Source organism: Dendropsophus ebraccatus, chromosome 7 (genome assembly GCF_027789765.1).
Source record: "Dendropsophus ebraccatus isolate aDenEbr1 chromosome 7, aDenEbr1.pat, whole genome shotgun sequence".
Taxonomy (NCBI): domain Eukaryota; kingdom Metazoa; phylum Chordata; class Amphibia; order Anura; family Hylidae; genus Dendropsophus; species Dendropsophus ebraccatus.
In genome coordinates this window covers 121,227,806-121,254,640 of record NC_091460.1, presented here as the reverse complement: position 1 = coordinate 121,254,640, position 26,835 = coordinate 121,227,806, and the positions used below count along the sequence as shown (strand labels likewise).

At 40.5% G+C, this 26,835-nt stretch overlaps 1 protein-coding gene across 1 annotated transcript in view; it reads right to left on the bottom strand.

Moving 5' to 3' along the window:
• Positions 1-26,835, bottom strand: part of GRID2 (glutamate ionotropic receptor delta type subunit 2) — a 797,500-nt gene that overhangs the window by 104,542 nt on the left and 666,123 nt on the right. Inside the window, exons 12-13 of the mRNA XM_069976784.1 lie at positions 19,627-19,765; positions 9,041-9,236 (exon numbers count right to left, since the gene is read on the bottom strand). Of these exons, the coding sequence (XP_069832885.1) occupies positions 9,041-9,236; positions 19,627-19,765 (335 nt within the window). The remainder of the gene's footprint in view (positions 1-9,040; positions 9,237-19,626; positions 19,766-26,835) is intronic.

The following is a 26,835-nucleotide window of genomic DNA, read 5'->3' as shown; positions in this document are numbered from 1 at the left end:
AGAAGCTAAATATTACTCCTGAAACAACCCCTGTAATACTTTGCTACTAGTGTCTCCTAGATAAAATGGCTCCCCCCTTCCTTTTCTAATAATTTATCACACCATCAATGGCGCCATAATCTGAACAGTATGAGGATAATAGATACATTTAGTTTTATCCGCAATATAGTAAACACTATACAGCATAGCACTTGACTGACACAGGGAAAATAATTGTTCCTCTCCCTGCATGAGTTGTAAATGTATCCTTGTGAAGGAGAAATAATACGGCAATATGTTTTTCAGACTCCCTCAAAGGAATGTGACATAATATCTTTTGAACCTAAATTACTTTTCTTGGCATGGTTAATGAATGTTCAAGCGGGCATGCCTGGTGTTAGACAGAACAAATCCTATTTAAATAAATCATCACTTTGAATGTAGAAATCCTTCTATGGTATTTCTAAATAAAAAAAAAGAGAGGTAAAAAAAAATCCAAGAATTGAAAAGATTGGTAAAAGGCATATTTATCACATTAAAGAAATGTGTAATCAGGTATACAATGTTCAATTAAATTAATGACATTTTGTATATGTTCAGTTATTTTCATTGTTACATTGTATTACAGTATATAACATTATTCAGTTAAAGGAGAAGTCTGGCAAAACTTTTTATTAAAGTATTGTATTGCCCCCCCAAAAGTTATACAAATCCCCAATATACAAATGCTTATAAAGTGCTTTTTTCCCTGCACTTACTACTGCATCAAGGCTTCACTTCCTGGATAAAATGATGATGTCACGACCCGACTCCCAGAGCTGTGTGGGCTGTGGCTGCTGGAGAGGATGATGGCAGAGGGATGCTCAGTGTCCCTCCAGTGCCCTGTGTCCCTTAGTGTCCCCCTGCCATCATCCACTCCAGCAGCCACAGCCCGCACAGCTCTGGGAGTCGGGTCGTGACATCACCATTTTATCCTTGATGCAGTAGTAAGTGCAGGGAAAAAAGCACTTTATGTGCATTTCCCATAATGAGTGTATATTGAGGATTTGTATAACTTTTGGGGGGCAATACAATACTTCAATAAAAATTTTCATCAGACTTTCCCTTTTAAAAGTGCAAGTGTAAGTACCCCATAGCTGATTTATTACCTTGATATGCGATACAATTGTATCAACTTTTTATATATATATATATATATATATATATATATATATATAAAATTGAAGAAATAGGTTATTTTGTTTATCAGTTTGGTGAGCAATCAAATGTTAAAATTTGGATCTCATTTTCAGAGGACCCATATAGACTTACTACAGGAAATTTTGTGACTGAAAATCCTACCCAGTCCTGTGTCTGTGTGTTTTTAACCTTTGGCAAGCACATGTGGGTAATCCAACAGTTTTAGATTCCCCCTGACAGCTTTAAATTAGAGTTTGTCTTCTGGTGCCACTTATTTAGAGTAGCTTCCCTGTAGGTCCATACTTTACCACTGAAGTGACAGCAGATTTAGATGTTAGTAAAGCTTTATTTCTGTTTTATGTTGGTTTCTTTATGTGTAATTTTTTGACTACACGGCTTACTAAAAATGCTGGTAATGCTATTCACATAGAATAACAATATATATATTACATTTAGTGGGTATATAGAACATACAATTTAGTTTTAGTCTCTTTAATCCCTTGTCAACCCATGATGTACAGCGATGGCATGGGTCAGGTGAGGGAGTATGATGTGTCCTGTACAACTGTTTAGATTGCAGAATTTTAAGTTTTTACAAATGTCATTGGTGTTCAGTGGTTCCAATTGGCACCTCGGTAATGAAATTATAGTTAGCTGACACGCTGTGATGGCAGGGTCTGTTTGCCTGCGGCAGACTTTACTAACAGATATGAAAATCAGCTGCCAGCTTGTAATAAAGCTGTTAAAGAAGAACTCCAGTAAACCCACAAATAAAATAATAAAATGCACAAAAAACATATAGGTGCACTCACCTATCCTGCACTAATTGTTTGACACTTTCTCAGTTGTCTAGGCTGCTCCAAGCCCCAGATTAAAACTTTTACAAATGATCCCAGTTTCATATCTTGGCATCTGGTCAGGAAACTATATCTCCCAGCATGCATTGTACTTCAGCCACAAATTGCCCTGCATTGCCTTCGTACCCACCCCTGTCTTGTAGAAGCTGCCCACCATTAATCTGCTACTGCTTTGCACAATAAATACTCTATTTATTAATCTACATAGATGGATCAGAGAAAGAGAGAGAGAGAAGGAGAGAGAAAAAGAAAGAAAGAAAGAAAGAAAGAAAGAAGGGTAAAACAACATTGTCTCCGGTCGCCTATCCCCTATACTACTCAGGAAAGGCTCTTGTTTCCCCAGATGAGATGTTACTGCTTGCATGGCAACAGAAGAGACAGAGATCACATGTCCCCTGTCTCAGAGAGGAGGGGGAGGCCAAAGGAGTAGAGACAGAGTGGACCAGGAAGGGAGGATTTTCAGCAGACCAATTCATTCAATAGAAACCTATTAAAAACAAGCTTAGATCATGGTTGGGAATTGAACAGGTTTTTTTTTTTTTTTTAAACCGAATTTATCCTTTAAATTAGCCTTTAAAAAACACAGTACATCTAAGAAGTATTAAGGACAATAACCTCATAGTGCAAAATATGTTATTATATCATCTTAATATTAAAAAAATAAGATTTTTGTTGATAACATACAAATATACCATAATTATAATGCTTCAAGCTGCTTAAAGGTGACCTTCACATACAGACTGTAAATGACTAAAATAGATGGTAAAATTCATCCAATTTACAATAGCTTTTCAAAGGTTATCCATTTAATTTTAACAAAAATATCAGGTATGTTAACCTGAGATTATAGACATACATATATTACAAATATACTTAGCATTTGATGCACATTGAAATTTACCATGATTTAGATTAGTAACCATGCATTTAGGTGAAGGTTCCTGAAACTTTTTCCCTCTGAAGTATCCACTACAAAGAGAGATCAGTAACAGCTCCCTATACTAAGCTTTGATCAAACAAAATGCATGATTGACAGCAGGTTCATTAAAGAATTCAATTTCTTTTTTTTTTCTGCCGAGCTCTTAAAGGGAACCCCTCATGCCAAACCCCTCAACCTTTCTGACACTGATCGATTGATATACAACGGAAAATAGATGTAGTATAACTAGTAATTTACTTATTAGAACCTCTGCTCATTAGGAGGTCCTAGTTGGTGCTTAAAGCAACTCTGTACCCCCTAATCTGATCCCCCCGAACCGCTTGTAATTTGGGTTGGTTGCTTTTAATTCAAGATCTGTCCTGGGGTCTGTTTGGCTGGTGATGCAGTTTTTTTGCTAAAAAAAAAACAACCTTTAAACTTGCAGCCCTGTGTGAAATTGGCATGGCCTAGAGTACCCATGCCCTAGGATTGCGACACCCCTCCGCCCCTCCTCCCCTCCTCCCCGCCCTCTTCATCATTAGGAATGCCCCTGGAACATTTTCTCCTATTCATCACCTGTGTCAACACTGAACATGAACCGGATCGTTAAGGCACCTGTGCAGTGTTCTGACAGGTGATGAATAGGAAAAATGGTAAAGAGGGCTGGGTGGAGGGACGGATGGGTGTCAGAATCCTAGGACATGAGTACTCTAGGCCACGGCAATTTGACACAGGGCTGCAAGTTTAAACATTGTTTTTTAGGACAATAACTGCATCACCTGCAGAACGGACCCCAGGAGAGATCTTGGATTAAAAGCAGCTATCCAATGGTACAAGCGGTTGGGGAAGAGGGGGTGTCAGATTGTGAGTACAGAGTCACTTTAAAGGGGTTATCCAGTGAAAATCTTTTTTCTTTCAAATCAACTGGTTTCAGAACGTTTAATAGATTTGTAATTTATTTTTTATTTAAAATGTGCAATGTGGATGTGCATTGTGTGTTCTTACTTTCATAATCTAAAATTCGTAAAAAAATATATGTATTTTTTCTTTCTACCTTGTTCAAAAAATTTTTTGAAATGTATAAATAAAAAAATGTATTGAAATTGTATGAGCATATTTATATAACTTTAAGAAAATAATGGAGGCGTAATACTGTATGTATTCCTGTAAAATAATGCATTATGTTTTATTATTTTAGATCACATTGTACATTTGCAATCCTCAATTGCATATTTTCCATCATATAAGATTTAAATTATAGCCATTTATTACAGGCTGGGGATTATAATATAAACTTTAAACCTCAAATCCTGGTTATATAAAAAAGAACTGCTTTTAAGTGCATTTAGCTTTATATTTTTAAATAAAAGAGAAGATTTGCATGTTTGAGGAATTATTTTTATGCAATGAAATGTACCTGGAATGGCAATATTTTAAGCAACTGTACATGTCCACTTTTATATACCAGAACCGATTTTTTGGGAAACATAAGATAAAACTTTTTTCATTGTCCCAGAGTGCAGCCTATGCGGCTGAGCCTAGGATGGTACCAGTCTAGGGGCTGTGTGTTATTTATTTAATCTAATAGGATGTATTAATTAAGTTATGCTATGTACTGTATATTCTGATGCCAGTGTTACTGGCGGGAAAAGGGCGGGTTACAAACTGTCTCACACACGTCTATATTTAGCTTTTAGGCAGCAGTGCCACCTACAGTTGTTCTGAGTGAACTGCTATAAATAGGACTTTACAGTGTTCAGAGGTTTTGTGTTCTTCTACAACCAAGTGCTTCCCTACTGGGTTTTTCCTATTTGGGGCTTAAGTCTTTCCCTCCCTTTAGCTATGGAGATTTCTGAATAGGTTTTATGCTTTTTTCTAATTTTGGAGGGTAATTGTTTTGAGTATTTTTAAATGCTTGCTAATCTCTGTTATTAGGCACCATATATATTTTTTATCATCAATTTTTTTTGAAAGTTTTATCATAACAACAAACAGGTATAAGGCACACTGTAGCATTAAGTATAGACAAATTAAATATATGTAGATGACAATTAATGTTCATACACTTTATGTACAGAAATATAAAGTTGTCACATAATGTGCCAAAAACAACTGGGGAAAAGGTGTGTGTGTGTGTGTGTGTGTGTGTGTGTGTGTGAGTGTGTGTGTGTGTGTGTGTGGTTCCGTAGGGGGGGGGGGGGGAGAGAAAAATTGAAGGCATGGAGTTTAGAAGCGATTGTGTTGTTACTTTACTAATCAAATTAATTATCTCCTCCTAAAAAGGCTGTAAGAGTGGACAGCCCCACCAAGTATGAGACATAGTGCCTTGTACGCCATTGCACCTCCATCATTTATCAGAAACATTAGGGTACATTTTTGTCAGAAGAGTTGAAACCTTGTACCAATTGTTTCATGTGCCTTACAGGACACTGAGGACTGTGGCACAGAGTGAAGACTTGCATTTTTCGGGGGCCAGTGAGTGACTCTTTTTCCTAATTCTTAGTAAATGTTAGAGGAAGGTCACACACTGACTCCAAAAGAAGCATGTAGATAGACAAGATAGGGGGATAGTTTCAAAGGGGAGCAGGTCTCTCTTCCAGCATAGAAGAGAGCAATGCCAGTGAGTATTTTCAAACTCAAACTGTATATGTATCGCAGGGGAGCACTTCTCAGGATGAGACAAGTCATCTAAAGGTTTGATGTCACCTGAGTTTATTAATGTAGAGAAAATAATGCCCAAATTTTGTGAAAAGCCTAAGAAGGTAGGAGTTTGCGTAGCTAGTGGACAGTTTAAATTTCCCATGAGGAGAGACAGAGGACCATTGGGAAAAAGGAGCTGAGAATAAAGAGACGGGATTTTAATCAAGGGTGCAATAGAGGATTGGGAAGACTGAGGTCTTCAGAAGGTCAGGTAAGGAACTCCTAGGTAGCTATAAATGGTTGAAGGATCCACTTTTGCTGTGTGGAAGTCGAGGAGGACCCAGAGCTTCCTCTGCTTATTATGGAAGCAAACCAAGACTCTCACTAATATGGTAGCGGTGTAATAAGCCGCATAGTCATGGAGAGCTAGGCCACCTTTATGCTTATGTCGGATAAGTGTAAAATGTGCTATCCTCGGTTGTTTATTGGACCAGAGAAAGTGGGAGAAGAGAGAAGTTATGCCAGAGAGATAGGATTTGGATAAAACAGCTGGTATAGCATGGAAGAGATATAGTAAATGCGGTAGTGCGTTAATTTTCACTACATTAACTATCCCCATCCACTATCCCCCATCCCATTTCTCGTTTAAGAGATGTGGAAAGAGGATAATAATTTTCTGCTTTTATGACCGCAGGGGGCGTGGTAATGTGCGCACCTAGGTATTTCAGGGATGATGTTTGCCAAGAGAATGGATAATTAGCCTTAATGGATTGCTAAGTGGAGGAAAAAGTTGAGTTGAGTTTATAATGGCCATAATAGGAGTATGTGTGTATTGTCGCCATCAGGGAGGGGAGAGAAGTATGAGGTGATGGGAGGAATAGTAATAAATCATCTATGAAAGCAGAGCAGATATTAGTGAGGTTTCCTATAGTAAGGCTTTTTATGTCTGGGTTGCCCCTGATAGCTGTCAGTAGGTGCTCCATACATACAACATATAGGAGCGGGGATAACGGGCAGCCATGATGGCACCATATATATTGTATAAAAGTTTATTTTGTTAAAATTTAATTTCCTGTTTTCCTGTGTTAAAGTTCCTAGAACACTTGCTGTGTTCCACCAACAAAATTTCTGCCTATGTGATTAATATTAATTAGATTAGTAAAGGCGTCAGCTTTTTCTATTTAAAAAGACGTCCGTTATTGCCACAATTTAACTTACTGCAATGCAATGCATTGAAGTCAATGGAATGACGAACGTTCAATGCACACAGTGTTTAAAATGACAGACTTTATCTGCTCGGACCTTAAAATAATGATCATGTCAATTATTTTTGGACATCTTTTTCAAACAGTGGACGTTATTTTTTAGGTGTTCACGCACAGTTTTTCTTTTTTAACCGTCTATTCTCCATTTTTACTATTAAATTTAATTAATTTTTCAATTAATGACACACCCAAAGGCCAATTAGTTCACCTGACCTAACGTACCAGCAGCTGTTATTGCAATGACGGGCGGCCAATCCTTAAATAACGGACGTCATTTTAAAAATTATTAAACGGACAAGAAAAAAACGTTGTGGGAACATATCTTAATGCTGTGCGTTTAGGTCTTGTGATTCCCGTTTCTCCTTGATTCTGTTGTCATTATGACTTGGAGGGAAGGGCCAGTCAGTGACTACAGCAGTGTCCGGCCCCAGTCATTGACTGCTTGAGTGGGCATTCCTGGCCAGCTCATGACGTGGCAAGAGATACAGGAGGTTGGCAGGGGACAGAAAACGATAATGCTGCTCTGCGGAGGCACTGGGACAAGTAAGTATTGATTCTTTATTATATTCCCCCCACTGCCGTGCCTTTAATGTATTTTTTGTTTTGGCCGGATTTCTCCTTTAATATTCTTATCTCTGCATTTGTGATTTCCACTACTTTAAAAGGAAGTATAGGGTTTCTCATAGACTAACTTTGACTTATATTGACAGAATGAGCAGCCGGCCGGGGGAACCGATCGCACTGTCGCAATCTCTTCATGGCTGTATCTCCTGATCAAAGTGGGCCTAAGCAGTGATGTCTGATGATGTGTCAAAAATTATTTTTAGTGGCAGGTACTCTTTAATAATATTTATATTTTAACCTCTTAAGGACGCATATCGTACCGGTACGTCATGCGTCCGCAAGAGGTGTTCAGAGCGGGGCCGCACGGCGACCCCGCTTTGAACCGCCGCAATCCCGGGTGCCACGTGTAGCCCGGGACCGTGACTATTAGCGGGCACGGTCTGATTGCCATGCCCGCTAATTCAATAATCGGATGCGGCTGTCAAAGTTGACAGCTGCATCCGATTACTGTATGCAGCACTTCCCTGGTGTCTAGTGGGGTGGATCGCTCCTCCGTTGTCCCGGAGGAGCAATCCACACATCCTTTACCTGCCGGGGTCTTCTCCAAAATGGCGCTGATCCCGGCTCGGCACTCGGATGCTTTCGACTGCAGCAGCCGAAAGCATCCGAGTGCCGATCTCATTGATCTTTGCTGTATAAGTATAAAGCATAGATCTCAATGAGAGATCAGTATACTTATACTAGAAGTCCCCCAGGGGACTTCTAGTGTAAGTGTAAAAAAAAAAAGTGTTATTAGTAAAAAGCCCCCTCCCCTAATAAAAGTTTGAATCACCCCCTTTTTCCCATGTTTTAAATAAAAGTAAATAAATAAATAAACATGCTTGGTATCGCCGTGTGCGTATTCGCCCGAACTATTAATTAATCACATTACTGATCTCGCATGGTAAACGGCGTAAGCGCGAAAAAATTCCCAAAGTGCAAAATTGTGCATTTTTGGTCGCATCAAATCCAGAAAAAATGTAATAAAAAGCGACCAAAAAGTTGTATATGCGCAATCAAGGTACCGATAGAAAGAACACATCATGGCGCAAAAAATGACACCTCACACAGCCCCATAGACCAAAGGATAAAAGCGTTATAAGTATGCGAATGGAGCGATTTTAAGGAACATATTTGTTAACAATGGTTTGAACTTTTTACAAGCCATCAGATAAAAGAAAAGTTATACATGTTACATATCGTTGTAATTGTAATGACTTGAGGAACATGCATAACAAGTCAGTTTTACCCCAGGGCGAATGGCGTAAAAACAAATACCCCCAAATAAAAGAAATTAGTTTTTTTGTTCAATTTCACCACATATTGAATTTTTTCCTGGTTTCGCAGTGTACTTTTTGCAAAAATTCAGTCTGTCATTGTAAAGTACAATTAGTGACGCAGAAAATAAGGGCTCATGTGGGTTTCTAGGTGGAAAAATGCAAGTGGTATGGCCTTTTAAACACAAGGAGGAAAAAATGGAAACGCAAATACGAAAATTGGCTCTGTCCTTAAGAGGTTAAGTAATACAATATTATATAATCTATATATGCATCACATAGACATTGTATTTTGGAAATAATGAAAAATAAAGCGTTTACCTTTTGTATGCCTTCTAAGGATTCCTGAACATTGTTTTCTGTTCCATTACTCTTGTTTATCATCCGCCACATTTGGGAATACATGCTGTCCCGCTCAAATGGATTCATGCCTTTCACCCGAACATGATCATAAACAGCAGAATCTAACACTGTACCATAAGGAATATCTGTTTGTCTTGAAAGATCCTGGAGAGACCTAAGAAAATAATATTCATATCAATTAGTATCAATATCCTCTCCATTTTACTCTCAATTTTGTGCAAGCTCTTTAAGTAATAACTTTTTTTTTATCACTATATATTTTCTAGAGGTTGACAACCTTTAAACATTCACTTGTTGAATGCCTTTTAAAACAGCAAGTTTTAGAACGTCTTCCTGCTCCTTCCTCGGCTATCTTTCTTGCCATATTTGCATTTCTGCACATATAATTCTCTATTTAATCATGTTTTAACCAATAAAATTTATATATTTTTTGGCGTAATTTTCAGCGGTTTGGCATTTGTTTATAGGGGGTTTAGCTCTTTATTCAGAAAGTATAACATTGAGTTGTGTTTTTAGTTTCCAGTGGGACATGCAGTTTGTATGTGATTGTCATAGTATCACATAACTCTTTTAGATAATTAGCTAAATGTGTTAAATGAATTGGCAATCATAACATTTAGCAAATGCTCTATATCAATGAGAAATTCATTAACAACATCTATGAATGTGATGAGCATATGTCCCCCACACACAGCAGTTGACTACAAGCCAAAAGTCACTTTGAGAATGATTTGTTTTATAGCAGACATTTTGTATTTAGAAGTTTAGAAGACAACATTTTCCTATAAGACACATACATTTATGTCACGTTAATTCAAGCTGTTGAGAAACAAATTTTACAGAAAAATATGATAGGATTTCCCTCATTAGTCCGAGCGGAAAATGTATTCAATACACACACACATATTTCATTCAGAGCAAACTCATCTCCAGATGACCAACCCCCATCTAATAAATATCAGCAGAGTGGGCTGACAAGGGGGGGTTGAACATGGGCGGATCGGTGCCCTAGGAGCAGTAGCCCCACCCCCAAATGCAGCAACGCGCCTCATTAGCATATACATTACAATACTAACATCACTGAAACCGAGGATGAATGTTAGAATGTTCCTTTCATCCTTAGCGCCCAGTGTATTATTGGGAGATATCAGCAGGTTAGGTTCTTCTAATTTGCTTATAGTTTTCCTTTAAGTGTAAATGTTATGAAAGTTAGTTCATAATACTTCAATATTTTTATTCCCCCCCGATAGCAACCTGCATTAAATATAATAAAAGGGGTTATCCAGCGCTACAGAAACATGGCCACTTTCTTCCAGAGACAGCCCTTCTCTTGTCTCCAGCTTGGGCGGAGTTTTGCTGCTCAGTTCCATTGAAGTGAATGGAGCTTAATTGCAAACCGCACCTGAACTGGAGACAAGAGTCGTGTTGTCTCTGAAAGAAAGTGGCCATGTTTTTGTAGCACTGGATAACCCCTTTAACAAGGTGAGTATTTTCTAACTGGAGAACCCACAGAATGTCAAACTATTTTATTAAAACTTAGATGGGTAATCTACTATAAATACCACAACTGGTTGTAACATTTGTGTTGTGCACAGTATCACTTTATGTAAGCAAATAAAGGAGAAGTCTGGGCAAAGCTATTTTAACAGATGCTAGGGCGGGGGAGGATAAAAGAAATAATGTGCTCTTACCTTCCCCACTTTAGTGCTGGTGTCCGTATACCGCCGATCCGGTCCCCAGGTCCCTGGCTGCTTCCTGGTCTGAGCAAGGACCCTGGTCGTGATGTGTGAGGTATGCTCAGCCAGTTAGCTGACATAGTGGGGTCCCGCCTCAGCTGCTGACAGGCTGAGTGGACCTCAGACATCACGACCCGGGGACCTGGGAATCATGGCGGCGCTATGTGGGCACCAGCACTGGAGCAGGAGAGGTAAGAGCATGTTATTTCTTTTATCCTTACCCTCCCCAGCACTTGTGAAAAAATAGCTTTGCCTGGACGTCACCTTTAAAAGGGTTATCACTTAGAGAAAGTTTTTACATATTGTTCCAAGTACATAGAAAACAATAAGCCTATGCTTACGTCACTGAAACCCCCCCCTGTGTCCTCCTAAAGGTCTCTGGATTCCCCACTGAACGATCCTGTCTCCACTTCCAAGATGGACTTGTCTCGGGGGTGACAGCCCACTTAGACAATCACTGGCCGCAGTGCTGCGCTGTCAATGATTGGCTAAGCAGGCTGTCCCTTCTGAAATGAGTCAGTCTCGGAAGCGGAGGTGGGAACATTCAGCAGGAGGCCATACTTGGGACCATTTGTAAAAACTTCCCACTTTAACATCTTAGCTTACATTTACGTTTCAGCGATAACTGAAAACATATCTTAAAAGTTTCATATGTAGCAAAATCAAAAGTCAAACATTTATCCAGTTAAAACATCTAATTGGAACCATAATGATCATTACAAGTTAAGATCCAGTTAAAGTAATTATATTAATAGGCCTTTATAAGTAGCAAATGGTGATGAGAAGAGAAAGAAAAACAAAGACAAACTCTCCTTCATGAGCTAAAAAAACCCCCCACACTTATGTACAAATATAATGATGTTATTAAAATTGACTGTCATTAGAGTCTGCAAGCTAGAAAGCAATTAGTTACAAAATATTTAACAAAAGAACAGCGCAGATCACCCCTCTATAATCATTGCTCTTGAATGGATCTCAATACATTTGCAGAATGGAACATGGGGTTCTATAGTGTTTAGTGTATAATTCCCAAATAATAGAGTTAATATCACTAATAATTTTACTTAATGTCTCCAATACATGTAATTATGTATTAAAGTTTCACTGTTGTTAAAACTTTCAAAATGTAAACCAACAGTAGATGGGATATAAAGCAAGTTTGCAATTTACATTGATAATTTTTATTTTTTTGGTTATCATGAAAAACACGGCACTTCCCGTTTTCTGACAGTTTTTTCCCCCCTCAAAACAGGAAGTCCTGTGTTTCCCAGATCATCTCAGCACTCACAAAGAAGGCAGTCATGTGACTGACGGACAAATTGATGAGCCATGACACTCTTTGTTAACCGGAATTCCTGTGTTTAGTCTGTTTTTTTATAACCAGCATAAGTCGAAAAAATCTGCCTTCAGGAGACTGGACCTGGATTTCTGGTATGTATTGCAAACTTGCTTTATATCACATCCACTGTCGATTTAGATTTTGAAAGTTATAACGGCAGTGACACTTTAAATATCATTTTTAATTTTGTTGTATATAGAAGACAGTTTATGGATACCACCAAAAATATACTATATATATATATATATATATATATATATATATATATATATATATATATATATATATACCCAACCAGGGTAATACATGTGAAAACATTACTTGTAATTTTTTTTTTTTTGCTATTTTGTTTACGTTAAAAGAAAACAAAAAACCTCCACTAAAGATGTGATTGGGAGATACATACAAAGCAATCAATTCTGGACCCAGACCATTCTCCCCAGGTTGATAAACAGTTTGGTAAAAATCAAAGTCAGTTTGCAGGCCAAGAAGAAGCAGTACCTCAATCTTGTTACTTCCTAGGGTGTTAAACCTACTTACAGAAACTCCTTGTCTCCATGTTGACATAAAGGTGTATACCTAGCTGGGACTCTTATGGCATATCCTTATAATATGACATAGGAGTCCCCAATACACAGGTCCCACCTCTGGGACCCAAACCTAATTTCAGATTGAAGGCTTGTCAGGCCTGTTCGTAGACAACAGAGGTGGTCTGGAAGCCAAAAACAGACTTGGGGAGTTAGGCAATTTGTGTGACTCCCACTGACTTTAATGGAAGGTACACAAATAGTGTAGCACACAAGCTAAGCATATTACCTATTACAGTCCGGGGCACTATTTGGTGGGGGTTAACTTCAGTTAAGGAGCAGCAGTAGGCAGGTAACGGAGAAAATAGCAAGATTATGTTGCTGAGGAAAAAACAGGATATGAGGTCTCTACAGAGCGTAGAGCTTAGGAAGGTGGGTGGTAGAATAGTGAATTGTTAAAAGATCCAGTCAAAAACTGCAATCATAAGTTGAACGGAATCATGGATGGAAAAGTGTTCATGGCATTCTGGGTAAGATGGAGAAGAAAAGGGATAGTAGATGACTGCAGTCGGAGAAGAAATCACCTATGAGTCACTGGATGTATGGTCTAGCTCAGGGGTCCTCAACTGGCGGACCGCGGTCCGAACCCGGACCGCGGAGGCCAGCTGTCCGGACCCCTGGTCAGACCTCCTAACCGCCCCGGATCCGGTCCGTCCCGCTCCCCACCGCACTGCCTCCCGCCCCATAGGCGTACTGTCCTTAGATGTCAGTACGCCTGTGGGGCTGGGGGCAGTGTCGGTCCGGCCCCCGGCTGATACGCGCTCTCTGGGGACGTCCCGGGGATTCCCCAGCAGAGCGCGCACCACAGACCTCAGTGTACGCTGCCGGCCTGTCCTTCCCGGAAGTGCAGGCCGGCGGCGTACGCTGAGGTCACTGATGCGCGCTCTGCTGGGGAATCCCCGGGACATCCCTACAGAGCGCATATCAGCCGGGGGCCGGACCGACGGGAAGAGAAGAAGACAGCCGCAGCGGGGAACGAGGTGCTAGGTGAGTTGTTTTTGTTATTTTTTTTTTCTGTCTGGGGGGCATCTACAAGGGGAGAGCGCACAGGTGGACTATATACTACAGGGGGGACCTCACAGGGGGCTATATACTACTGAGGGGGCTATATACTACTGGGGGGAGCGCACAGGGGGCTATATACTACTGAGGGGGCTATATACTACTGGGGGGAGCGCACAGGGGGCTATATACTACAGGGGGGACCTCACAGGGGGCTATATACTACTGAGGGGGCTATATACTACTGGGGGGAGCGCACAGGGGGTTATATACTACAGGGGGGACCTCACAGGGGCTATATACTACAGGGGGAAAGCACAAGGGGGGCTATATACTACTGGGGGGAGAGCACAGGGGCGCTATATACTACTGGGGGGAGCTCACAGGGGGCTATATACTACAGGGGGACAGCGCATGGGGGGGCTATATACTACAGGGGGAGCTCACAGGGGGCTATATACTACAGGGGGGAGCTCACAGGGGGGCTATATACTACTTGGGGGAAACTCACGGGGGCTATATACTACTGGGGGGAGCTCACAGGGGCTATATACTACAGGGTGAGAGCACAGGGGGGCTATATACTACTGTACTGGGGGGAGCTCACAGGGGGCTATATACTACTGGGGGACAGCGCACAGGGGGCTATATACTACAGGGGGAGAGCGCACAGGGGGGCTATATACTACTGGGGGGAGCTCACAGGGGGCTATATTCTACAGGGGGAGAGCGCACGGGGAGGCTATATACTACTGGGGGGAGCTCACAGGGGGCTATATACTACAGGGGGAGAGCGCACAGGGGGGCTATATACTACTGGGGGAGCAACAGGGGGCTATATACTACTGAAGGAGAGCGCACAGGGGGGGCTATACACTACTGGGGGAGCAACAGGGGCGCTATATACTACCAGGGCAGTCACCCCCTTTGTACCTAATATCAAAGGCCTGGTGAGAGAGAAAAAAATGCCAATTTTCCCGCTAATAAGCAGCAATTCTGTATATAAATAGTTGAACGTTTGTGACAAAGTAACAAAACACGTTTCCTACTGATGTTCAGCTCGGACCTTCACCTGACAATAGACCCCGGTAAGTGGACCTTCACTAAAAGTTGTTGAGTACCCCTGGTCTAGCTTATATGGTCTGCAGAATTCCTTTGTAGAATTGATTAGGGAGAGCCACTACAGTTATAAGCATGTGTACTCTAGTTTGGTGGCCCACTGGGACTTTAAAAGTGCCCCCTCCCTATGCTAAACTTCTAGCTTCATTTAGTTATTAAAGTACAGATGGAACAATATTATGAAATTACTTTAGTGACCTGTCCTAGTCTATACAGCAAATCTAAAAGTGAGATGCACAAACTATCTAGAGGTCAGTAGCCAGTATAAAAAATGCTAAATTTAAACGGGTATTCCCATCTAGAGATGGCTTCCTGGCCTTTTATAACTTGTTAGTGGCCACTGGAGGTGCTTGGTAAGCCAAAACAGCTGAAGCATGGAACTTTTTTTTTTTTTTTTTTGTGGAATTTAACTTTAATAGGAGTTGTGCCATTGGCATAGCCCTGCAAGCTATGCTGTAATTTCCAAAGCTACATAACAGTGTAGATAAGCGACTTGCTTAATTACAGTTGTTTTCGGCTTTCCAAGCACCTTAGGGGGCCAGAAACAGGCCAGCTGGGAAGCCATCTTTACAAGGTGTGAATACCACTTTAATGAACTGTTTATATGGATAGTAACATAGATATAGATGAAGAAAATTATGACATGTATTTGAAAAATAGTCTATAATAAAGTCATAGTAAAGCTCTGCTTAAAGCTTATTACCCACAGCTTTTACAGTAAATTATATTAAGTCTCTTATGAGAAAAAAATAAACAGATATGAGCAATCTATCAATATAATAACCAAAAAAGTACACATTTCTGATACACGGTACATGTATATTCTGAAACATCAAATATGCTAAAACTATGTAACAGGCAACACTGTATATACATTAATAAGGCTTCATTGCTAACAAGTGAGTGTGATATATGTTATTCATTCTTTAAAATATAATACAGCAGTTATATATCTCCTTTCTGCTTCATCAATGTTGACATTTTGCTCATTAAATTGACTGTTACAATGTTAAAAAAAATGCTTATATAAATTGTAGTGCACTGCCAAAAAAAATCCATTTTCCTATGATTTCTGTAATTTTACCCATAAGACTATGTTCCCACAACATCATTTTTGGCCATTTGAGTCCCAATAACGGCCATTATCTCCTAATGTTGTCACATCCTTATCTGGTTACGCTCCAGCGACGTCCTCCTTATCCGGAGTGCCACCATGGACATCTAGGAGTGCACTCCGCTCCGGCACCCACACAATGGGCAGGCTGCAGGAGGGAGCTACGGATTTTTTGTGTCTCACTCCTGGCCGGGTGACGTCCTTGTTACCTGGGATGTCAAGGGTCCACATCACCAGCGATAGAATTTAGAACTCCCAGGAGCTGTGCTGCAATGTTTTGTGTGTTTAGGGAAATTAGTTCTAATTATAAGTTTGTTGTAAGGATCAGGGGCCAGTCTAAGCTCAATCTGGGCCAGACCCCTGACCTCCTATATAACCTATATTCCCTTGTTCCCATAGTTCTAGCTGGCTATTAGACTAGTTTACTAGAGTGCAAGCATCTCTTTGTCTTTTCCTATATTGTTACCTGGCTTACCTGACATTGGATCCTCTTTGTACCCTCCGCCGATCTTAGTATGGGGCACCGGATTCTGTTTTATGAACAGAGCCGCCACTCTATTCTTTCCTATGGAGCAATGGATAAAGCCAAGTACGCTGGAGGAGCGATGTGCTTGGCTCTTTCTGTCAACTCTATAGGAATAAATAGAGCCACGGGTCACGTGCCGCAACCATGGCTCTTTTCATAATACAGAAGACAGGGCATGATATGTAGATCATAGGGGAGCACAGAGGTTGGACCCCTGCGATCTCCTACTTTTCCCCTATCCTACAAGGCTCCTTTCCAATTTTAGTTACAGAGAAAAACACTGGTAAGTGATGTCATCAGGCTGTGCCTGCCCCTTCCATTTATTTAGACTGTGCTTTTATTTGTTTAAAGGGGTACTCTAGCGAAAATCTTTTTCTTTCAAATCAACTGGTTTTAGAAAGTTATATAGATTCGTAATTTACTTTTTTTTAAAGCTCTCAAGTCTTCCCATACTTATCATCTGCTGTATGTTCTACAGGAAGTTGTGTATTATTTTCAGTCTTACACAGTGCTCTCTGCTGCCATCTCTCTCCTAGACAGGAACTTTCCAGAGCAGGAGAGGTTTTCTATGGGGATTTGCTGCTGATCTGGACAGTTCCTGTCTCGGACAGAGTTGTCAGCAGAGAGCACTGTGTCAAATTGAAAAGAATGCACCACTTCCTGCAGGTCATACAGCAACTGATAAGTATGGGAAAACTTGAGATTTTTAAATAGAAGTAAATTACAAATCTGTATAACTTTCTTAAACCAGCTGATTTGAAAGAAAAGTATTTTCACTGGAAAACCCCTTTAGGGTGCGTTCACACCTACAGGATCCGCAGCAGATCTGTAGCAGATTTGATGGTGCAGATTTGATGCTGTGTTCAGTTATTTAAATGAAATCTGCTGTGGAGTCGGTAAGTGTGAACGTACCCTTAAAGGCTTCATGTCACAGTCTGCAATTGAAGAGGAGCAGTAGTCTAATAGTAATGAGCTATCTAGCATGACCTCAAAGACAAAGGATATCAGGATTCATTATAACCCTGACATTATATACAGACTAACTGTCCGCCTTGACACTTGTTTGAACATTATCTCTTGTGACTCGATGACAAGAAATAAAAAAAAACCTGCCTTATTCGCTAGGACCATTTCCTTCCATTTGTAACAGGTTGAATAAATGTGCATATATACTACAGTATAGCAACCTCTGTGAAACGCACTAATTATTGTCAGATTTCAATGGTTGTTTTGACAGTACAATGACTCTTCTTAAAGCGTGTCTTGGTGCTGCCAACTTATATTCTCCGAGGATACAATTTAATCAATGAAAAATAAATATAATCATTCCTTCAGCTAATTAATGCCTTTGCTTTGTAATTATTCAATGTTAGGAGCCTCTATATAATTATTTCCAAGAATGCTGTTTTCTGTTTGGAGCAGTTTGTCAACTAAACCCTTCTGGTTATAACTTTTGGTCCCTGGTGAATACCAATCCCTCTAATTACACGCGTTTTATGCAACAAACTATAATGAAAAATGTGTTTGCTCTTTCATTTTAGGAGGTTTCGAAGTAATGTTTCCTCAGCTGAATAAAACATCCTAAAAAAAAACCACTGTCATAAATTATATTAATAGAAAACATCTTGTTAATATTCTTTGAGATGACTAAAATACGGCCATGAATAAGGCTTTGTTGTCTCATGCATTACAAGGTGGTCATTACAAATTAATAAGTCAAAACAGCAATTACAAGTAAAATGGGTTATAGTGTACATGTCAGGAAATTGCAAGTGCAGATCGGTCAGGGAAGGGACGGGGTGGACACAGACTTAGAACCCTATACTTGTCCCCACCCCATGGTCCCTGCCTACTTGCCTCGGACAGTCCTAATGGACTGCGGGTAACTGGGCAACAGTCCCGAACTTGCAATACGTGAACACACACAGCACAAAGACAAGACAGACTAAGGGAATAGTCAGTATCAGGAGGTCACACCAAACAGCAGCAGAGGTAGCGAATCAGAATCAACAGAAAAGTTGGGTCAAGATAGCGAAAGGTCAGAGGAGGCAGATAATATGGTAAGCGTCAAGAGAGCCAAAACATAACACAGAAGATAGCACAGGGAATGCCAAGCAAAATGTGTCAACAGGTCAAATACATAATTGGACCAGAGACCTAGAACACAGGCTGACAAGCTGAAATATAAAAGGATAAAGGGAAAAGACACAGTGTCCATCAAAAGCAAAACAAAGGTTAACTGTTAAGTGGCCAGAGGGATCTATGCAGGGAAGAGATGGGTGTGGTAAGAAAATCAATTACTGAGGTAGGAGTAGGAATGTGTTCAGACAGAGACAAATGCAAATACATATGATACAAAAACCAAATCTGACTACAGATGCAGTCTTGGCAGCATATCACAAACCAAGGCCCACATGAGCTCAAAAAATGCACGGACAGGACAGTAAGTCAGCAACCTCAAGGTGGTTCCTTTATCTATCTGCATAATGTAAAAGTGGAAAGCATGGTTGAGTAACATTTACTTAAATTATGTAGGGTATGGTAGGTAGACATCCCTCCAATCCTTCAGTCTATGACTACAAGCCCTATATTAATGCACTTATTTTCTGTAAATGACAGCAAACAATCTCTTTAAAAGAAGCAGTGAAATTAAATACTACCAGAACACCAGGACTGCCCCTGTGGGAAACTATAAGGAGCTATCCCAAAATGAAAAGCCATCCCATATCCACAGCATAGGGGATAACTAGCTGATTGAGGCTAGTCTGACTGCTAGGACAAACACTGATGAAGAGAACGGAGGCCCTGTGTCATCTGACTTAATAGAACAATGCACATGCTTGGACACCACTTTATTCACGCTCTATGGTGGATGTGTTTGCTGTTCCACTATTCTCTGGAGAATGGGGAGGGGGTCAAGGGATCACAATTTTTTTTTAAATGGTGTGGGTACTAGTGGTCATACCCCTACTGATTAGCTGCCCTGATATGTCCTGATATATAAATGTCTATAAGTATATATAAATGTATAAATATAAATGTCCTAATATATATATATATATATATATATATATATATATATATATATATATATGCGTGTTTGTATAATTAAAATACTTACTGTATTGAGCTCTCAATGCGTGACACTGTCAGGAAGGCTGCTAGGTTTGCAGTGTAAGAAGAAATGACAATTAAGGCGAACAACCACCAAGCTCCCATCATCATTCTTGTTGCTAATGTAGTATAGGGGACATCACCTCCTGTGAAAAGAAAAAAGAGAAAAACAAGCAAATAAGTCTATATAATATGTAATTGTAGGATCTTAAACAAGAAAATTCACCAAGGTTAAACAAGCTTTGTCTTTAGCTGCAATTATTGGGATAGTGCAAAAATAATTGACATTCAAAAATATAATTGCATTGTTTTTTTTACAAACTGGATGGTAAAGAAGCAGTAAAGAATGGATTTCCTTTCAATAACAGCTAAACGCCACATTTTACCACTATGTTTGCCATGCAGGCCTCTAAATTCTTATAATATAAAAATCTAATCTGCCCATTGGCTGCGTTCTATTGACCTACAGTACCATGACAATTATATCTTTGCCTGAACTGCATTGTTAACTGCATTTTGCAATGTAAGTTTCCAGTGCACTTGTGTGCAAAGTATGTATAAATATGTATACAGCATAATTTTTCAAAAGGAGCCAATAGGAGGCATATATAGTGGAATTAACATCCAACTAGACATAAGCGAACCTCGTGCATGCTCGAGTTCATCCGAACCCGAGCATTCGGCATAGCGGGGGCTGCTGAACTTGGATAAAGCCCTAAGGCTATGTGGAAAACATATCCATGTATTAATGTTTTCCAGACAACCCTAGAGTAGAGATGAGCGAACTGGGTTCGGGTTCGAGTCGATCCGAACCCGAACGTTCGGTATTTGATTAGCTGGGGCTGCTGAACTTGGATAAAGCTCTAAGGTTGCCTGGAAAACATGGATACAGCCAATGACTATATCCATGTTTTCGACATAGCCTTAGGGCTTTATCCAACTTCAGCAGCCACCGCTAATCAAATGCCGAAAGTTCGGGTTCGGATCGACTCGAGCATGATCGAGGTTCGCTCATCTCTACCTTAGAGCTTTTTCCAACTTCAGCAGCCCCCGCTATGCCGAATGCTCAGATTCGGATGGACTCGAGCATGCTCGAGGTTCGCTAATCTCTACATCCAACCCATTGGGCAAGAGGGGGATACGGCAGGCATATGCCAGGGAGAAAGGGCGAATCTGCACCTTCTCCCTGGCATATGCCTTGGCCATAAGTTTGATAAATGTCCCTCATACTTTGTTATGCCAACAGCTGCTGCAGTAACACTAGGAGGTAAGGGAGAGACAAGAACATTGAGCCCCAATGCTAAACCCAGCCAGCTGTCCCTACTTACTTACCTAAACTACCCTAAGTGGTAGAGGACAACTTGGTGTTAGTACCCTACTGCCCCAAAGGTGAGTACACAAAACACAGACAAGCAAACAAACAAATATGGGTAGTAACTAGAGATGAATGAACCAGGTTCGGGTTTGAGTCCATCCGAACCCGAACATTCGGCATTTGATTAGCTGGGGCTGCTGAACTTGGATAAAGCTCTAAGGTTGTCTGGAAAACATGGATACAGCCAATAACTATATCCATGTTTTCCACATAGATTCAGGGCTTTATCCAACTTCAGCAGCCACCGCTAATCAAATGCCGAACATTCGGGTTCACATGGACTCGGGCATGCTCGAGGTTCGCTCATCTCTAGTAGTAACCAAGCCAAGGGTTCGAATTAGGGATGGTCCGAATCTTTCGAGGTTCGTATGAACCCGAACGCTCGGCATCAGATTTGCGCTGTCTGCCCGCTCCGTGCAGCGGGTGGATACAGCGGGAAGACCGCCTGGAAAAGTGAGATAGTCTATGGCTATGGCTGTATCCCAGTTTTCCAGGCGGTCCTCCCGCTGTATCCACCCTCTCCACGGAGCCACCAGGCAGCGGGAATCATTGCAGAGAGTTCTGGTTTGTAGGAACCCGAACCGAAACAGGTTCGGACCATCCATAGTCCGAATCTATTAGTCAACGAGGTACAAAATAAGAAACAGAAGAATAGTAAAATAGCAATAGCATAGGGTCAGGGTAAAGAGAATATAAAGACAGAAGGAAAATCTAGAGACTAGTAGCAAGCACTAATGACTGAGTTAGTGAACAGTATATGGGATGCCAGGGATCCTCCCCGGATGAGATTGGACCAGGCTCTGACATCCCAGGCATCCCAGTCAATCACTGAAGCAAAACCAAACAGCGGAGGAATAGAGAAACAAGATCATAGCTGAACTTGCCTCCTCCGCTGTACCTTATGGTCTGGGAATGGCACAGAATTCTGTACTGGCGAGGATATTACAGTAAAAGCTTAAAAATTTTCTTCTAAATCCCCTTAGGATTAGAATTTTTTACAAATGTCCAGTTTTTCAAATGCAAATGCAAATGCATGATCCATTGGATCACCTTGACAAACAGATCACGAGTAATCTCCAGAGCCCTTTAAGTTATTATTACTCCTGTGTAAGACGAGTTGAGTTTATTGAGCTGAATCAATAGCTCTCCCGGTGAGCCGCACACCGCTGCTTCTCATTGACTTAGTTTCAATCAGTTGTTAAATTACAGATAAATTCTATTCTTCCAGTACTGTGGGAGATTACGTCCCGCACATTTCTCTCTGTTTAATTTCTCTCTCTATAAGTATTTGATTAATGATGTTAATCCTAAGAATTTCATTCAGTGCTGTAGAGGTGCCTTAACTCCCACAAAAACAGATAAAAAGTGACAGATATAATCTCCAGTGTTCTCATTTCCACTCCAGATCTGCATTTCTTCTTATCTAATAAACTCCAATTTTGATTCAATGGCAGCAGTCAGCTCGGAGATCTTACAAAAATACTTGCTTCCCTTTATCTCTCCTTATCTAAGGAAAACATATTACCACAACAGATGGTATTTTGGCTTATTTCGCTATTACTTGGAGCATATGCAGCATTGCCTAATCATTTTGACCCATAAATTGTAATGAAAGATAGCTGAAAACATAACTTCCTACTCCAATAATAAATCTTCACAAGTACAGTTATAGAAGATGTAGCTCACATTCAGCAGAGCGCTAATCGTCCATAAATAGGCCATTAGAGATTTCTTATAGCTAGAATATTAAAGGACAACTCCATCGGGAAAAAAAAAATCTTTCAAATCAACTGGTGTCAGAAAGTGCCAGAGATTTGTAATTTAAAAAATCTCAAGTCTTTCAGTACTTATCAGCTGCTGTATGTCCTACACATCTATGTCTAAGACATACAGCAGCTGATAAGTACTGGAAGACTTGAGATTTTTTAAATAGAAGCAAATTACAAATCTCTGGCACTTTCTCATACCAGTCGATTTGAAAGATTTTTTTTTTTCACTGGAGTTGCCAAAAATAGACATTCAGCAACCGGATGATAAATCAGCTTTAACATTTGGGTTGCAAAGAATTATAATTGGAATCGGATTCTGATTTCTTCCTGGTGCCCATACACATAAGATAGATGTAAGTTGATGTTTAAACAACTGTAGTATATGGTCTGTTGAACAGTTGTTTTGCCAGTGTAGCCATACACATTTGGGGGAGATTTATCAAACATGGTGTAAAGTGAAACTGGCTCAGTTGCCCCTAGCAACCAATAAGATTCCACAGTTCATTTCTCATAGATTCTTTGGAAAATGAAAAGTGGAATCTGATTGGTTGCTAGGGGCAACTGAGCCAGTTTCACTTTACATCATGTTTGATAAATCTCCCTCTATGTTTTCAAGCAGCCCCTTAAACATGTTAAGAAACTTTGCACTATATTTTCAAATAAATTCCTAGGGGCATATGTGTTTGTGTTCTATATTTCTGTGTATTTTTTATGTATACTGTGCATTTTTTTGCACAACATTTATAAAGGCAAATTAGTTCGATTCCTCCAGCTCAGCCATTAGGGGCCGTGCTGGGACTCTGCTACGACTGCTAATTGGCTGAGCTCAGACCAGGAAGTGGCAGCCGGACGGGAGAACGGGGTGGAGCGATCCGGGACTTGGCGCTGGAACCTGGGAGGTAAGTGACCGGTGGCTTCTATATCCACCCCCTCCCCGGCTGTACAATAAAAATGTCCCCAGCCGGGAGTACCCATTTAAATCTTTGCAGTACTGTAATGATATTGTCAGGTAAAGGGGTCTGGGATGACAACAGACAGGTGCAACCCTAGAACTGACACCCGCCCCAGCTGTCCCTACCTGTTTGCCTCGACAGCCCTAAGATGGCTGCGGACAACTGGGCGGCGATCCCTAACCTGATCCAAGTGGAAACACAAAACCGAGACAAGACAAACACACAAAAAGGGAATAGTCAGAGGTCCTAGTCGGTAACAGCCGGGCAATATAAATACAAAGTCTAGATCCAAAGAATAGTCGGGTACAAGCCAAAAGTCAGGTGATCAGGAGTTCAAGTCAGAGTGAATAGCTAGTTCAAGAAGCACTAGGTAACTAGAGTCTTTCACAGGCAAGGATCATGAGACATTTGATGGTATTTATGGAACCTGTGGTCCCAGCCCCCAGGTGTGATTGGGGCTGAGGCTCCAGGTAGGTCCTGCCCAGATACCGACAGCTGACTAGTGTGTCAGCTGTCAATCACCAATCAGCAAACACACACAACACCTATGTGAGCAGCCAGGGAGAGAATACTTGCCACAGCTACAACAAGGAGCAGCAGAGTAGAGTATGACAAAAACATGGGAAGCATTCTGGCTGTTATTGATGCAGAGTTGAACGCATGGCCCGAGTCCTAACAGATATAGAGTCCACTACATCCCTTACCGATCCATAGGTTCCCTGTTTCATGGAACTTGGGAATAAGGTCCTAATTCTTCCTGAATCCATGCTACGGACATTTCTAATTTATTTTGTACGTATTCAAAACCACCCAGTAAACATGGCTCAAGTAAATAAGTGATTGTGATGCTGACAAATCTTTTGCTCCTACTTTCGAGTTGACAATGACATAAATGCAATTTTCACAATTAGAAATAATATTTCCTTCCCACCAGATAGTTAGAACAGATGGTGGCATTTAATACCGAGAACACAAAATGAAAGTCCTTAGTGGGCACCCTGCTGGGGATTGAGCACTATGGTTTTTTCCCTCTAATAATAAGTGGCCCGAGAAGTGGATATAAAATAAACATTCCATATTCACTATGCTACCTGCTGACATTTATGCAAGTAATATAAATACAGTTTGCCGAAACCCTGAATATTCCTCAAATAGCTGCCAAAGTCTTTCATTTGGATAGACAACATTATAGTTAGCTTATAAAAGTTTCACACAGAGAAAATTCAGTAGGAAACCTCGTTACTACAAATAGCTATTCAAATCCTTAAGGTGAGGTGACTACTTATACTTCCTGTCAAAATATTAAAGAATATTATTTCATATACTGTATATAGTCTTTATCAGCAAGAGCGTTCCAGTAATAGAACAGGGAGTTCCTTTAGTCTTCTCTGTAGGCTGTAAGTGAACACTGGCTTTGTATATCAGCCTGTTATGGGTAAAATACTGGCAATGGTACAGAATGGTCTGTGTCCAGATACTCATATTGGATTCATTTATGCTCCTAAAAATTATTTTGATAACAGAAATGCATTCTGTCCTTGAAATTGTTATCAGAGATGTATATCATATAATGCAAACAATAATATACGTATAAAGAAATAACAGTAAAGTGATAGGTGCACATGGGCAGTAACTATAGTGATTGGGTAGATGGGTGCACATGGGCAGTAACTATAGTGATTAGGTAGATGGGTGCACATGGGCAGTAACTATAGTGATTAGGTAGATAGGTGCACATGGGCAGTAACTAAAGTCATAAGATAGATAGGTGCTCATGGGCAGTAACTATAGTGATTGGGTACATGGGTGCACATGGGCAGTAAATATAGTGATTAGGTAGATAGGTGCACATGGGCAGTAACTAAAGTGATAAGATAGATAGGTGCACATGGGCAGTAACTATAGTGATTGGGTACATGGGTGCACATGGGCAGTAACTATAGTGATTAGGTAGATAGGTGCACATGGGCAGTAACTATAGCGATTAGGTAGATGGGTGCACATGGGCAGTAACTATAGTGATTGGGTAGATGGGTGCACATGGGCAGTAACTATAGTGATTAGTTAGATAGGTGCGCATGGGCAGTAACTATAGTGATTAGGTAGATAGGTGCACATGGGCAGTAACTATAGTGATTGGGTAGATGGGTGCACATGGGCAGTAACTATAGTGATTAGGTAGATAGGTGCACATGGGCAGTAACTATAGTGATAAGGTAGATAGGTGCACATTGGCAGTAACTATAGTGATTAGGTAGATAGGTGCACATGGGCAGTAACTATAGTGATTGGGTAGATGGGTGCACATGGGTAGTAACTATAGTGATTATTTAGATAGGTGCACATGGGCAGTAACTATAGTGATTATTTAGATAGGTGCACATTGGCAGTAACTATAGTGATTAGGTAGATAGGTGCACATGGGCAGTAACTATAGTGATTGGGTAGATGGGTGCACATGGGCAGTAACTATAGAGATTAGGTAGATAGGTGCACATGGGCAGTAACTATAGTGATAAGATAGATAGGTGCACATTGGCAGTAACTATAGTGATTAGGTAGATAGGTGCACATGGGCAGTAACTATAGTGATTGGGTAGATGGGTGCACATGGGTAGTAACTATAGTGATTATTTAGATAGGTGCACATGGGCAGTAACTATAGTGATTATTTAGATAGGTGCACATGGGCAGTAACTATAGTGATTAGGTAGATAGGTGCACACGGGCAGTAACTATAGTGATAAGGTAGATAGGTGCACATGGGCAGTAACTATAGTGATTAGAGATGAGCAAAGCAGGTGGAAATTCATTTTGGGTCAAATTCGTTAATATACGCAAATCGAATCTTAACGAGTTTCATTAAAACTGTCAAAACTAGAGTAGCTACAATACTGGAACTATTACAGAGGGCAAATTTGTTAAAGCATGTTGTTGAAAAAGTGTAAAAAATCAGAAAATCACAATAAAAAAAATGACAATCAGCCAGTCAATCATCCAATGTCTGCCATTCCTTTCCTCTCTGTCCCTATATCACTCTGTTAGGCTCTGTTCACAAAACAGTCTATGGGAGGCTCACGCGCCTCCTGTCTCCGTGCTGAAGAATGGACATGAGAGGA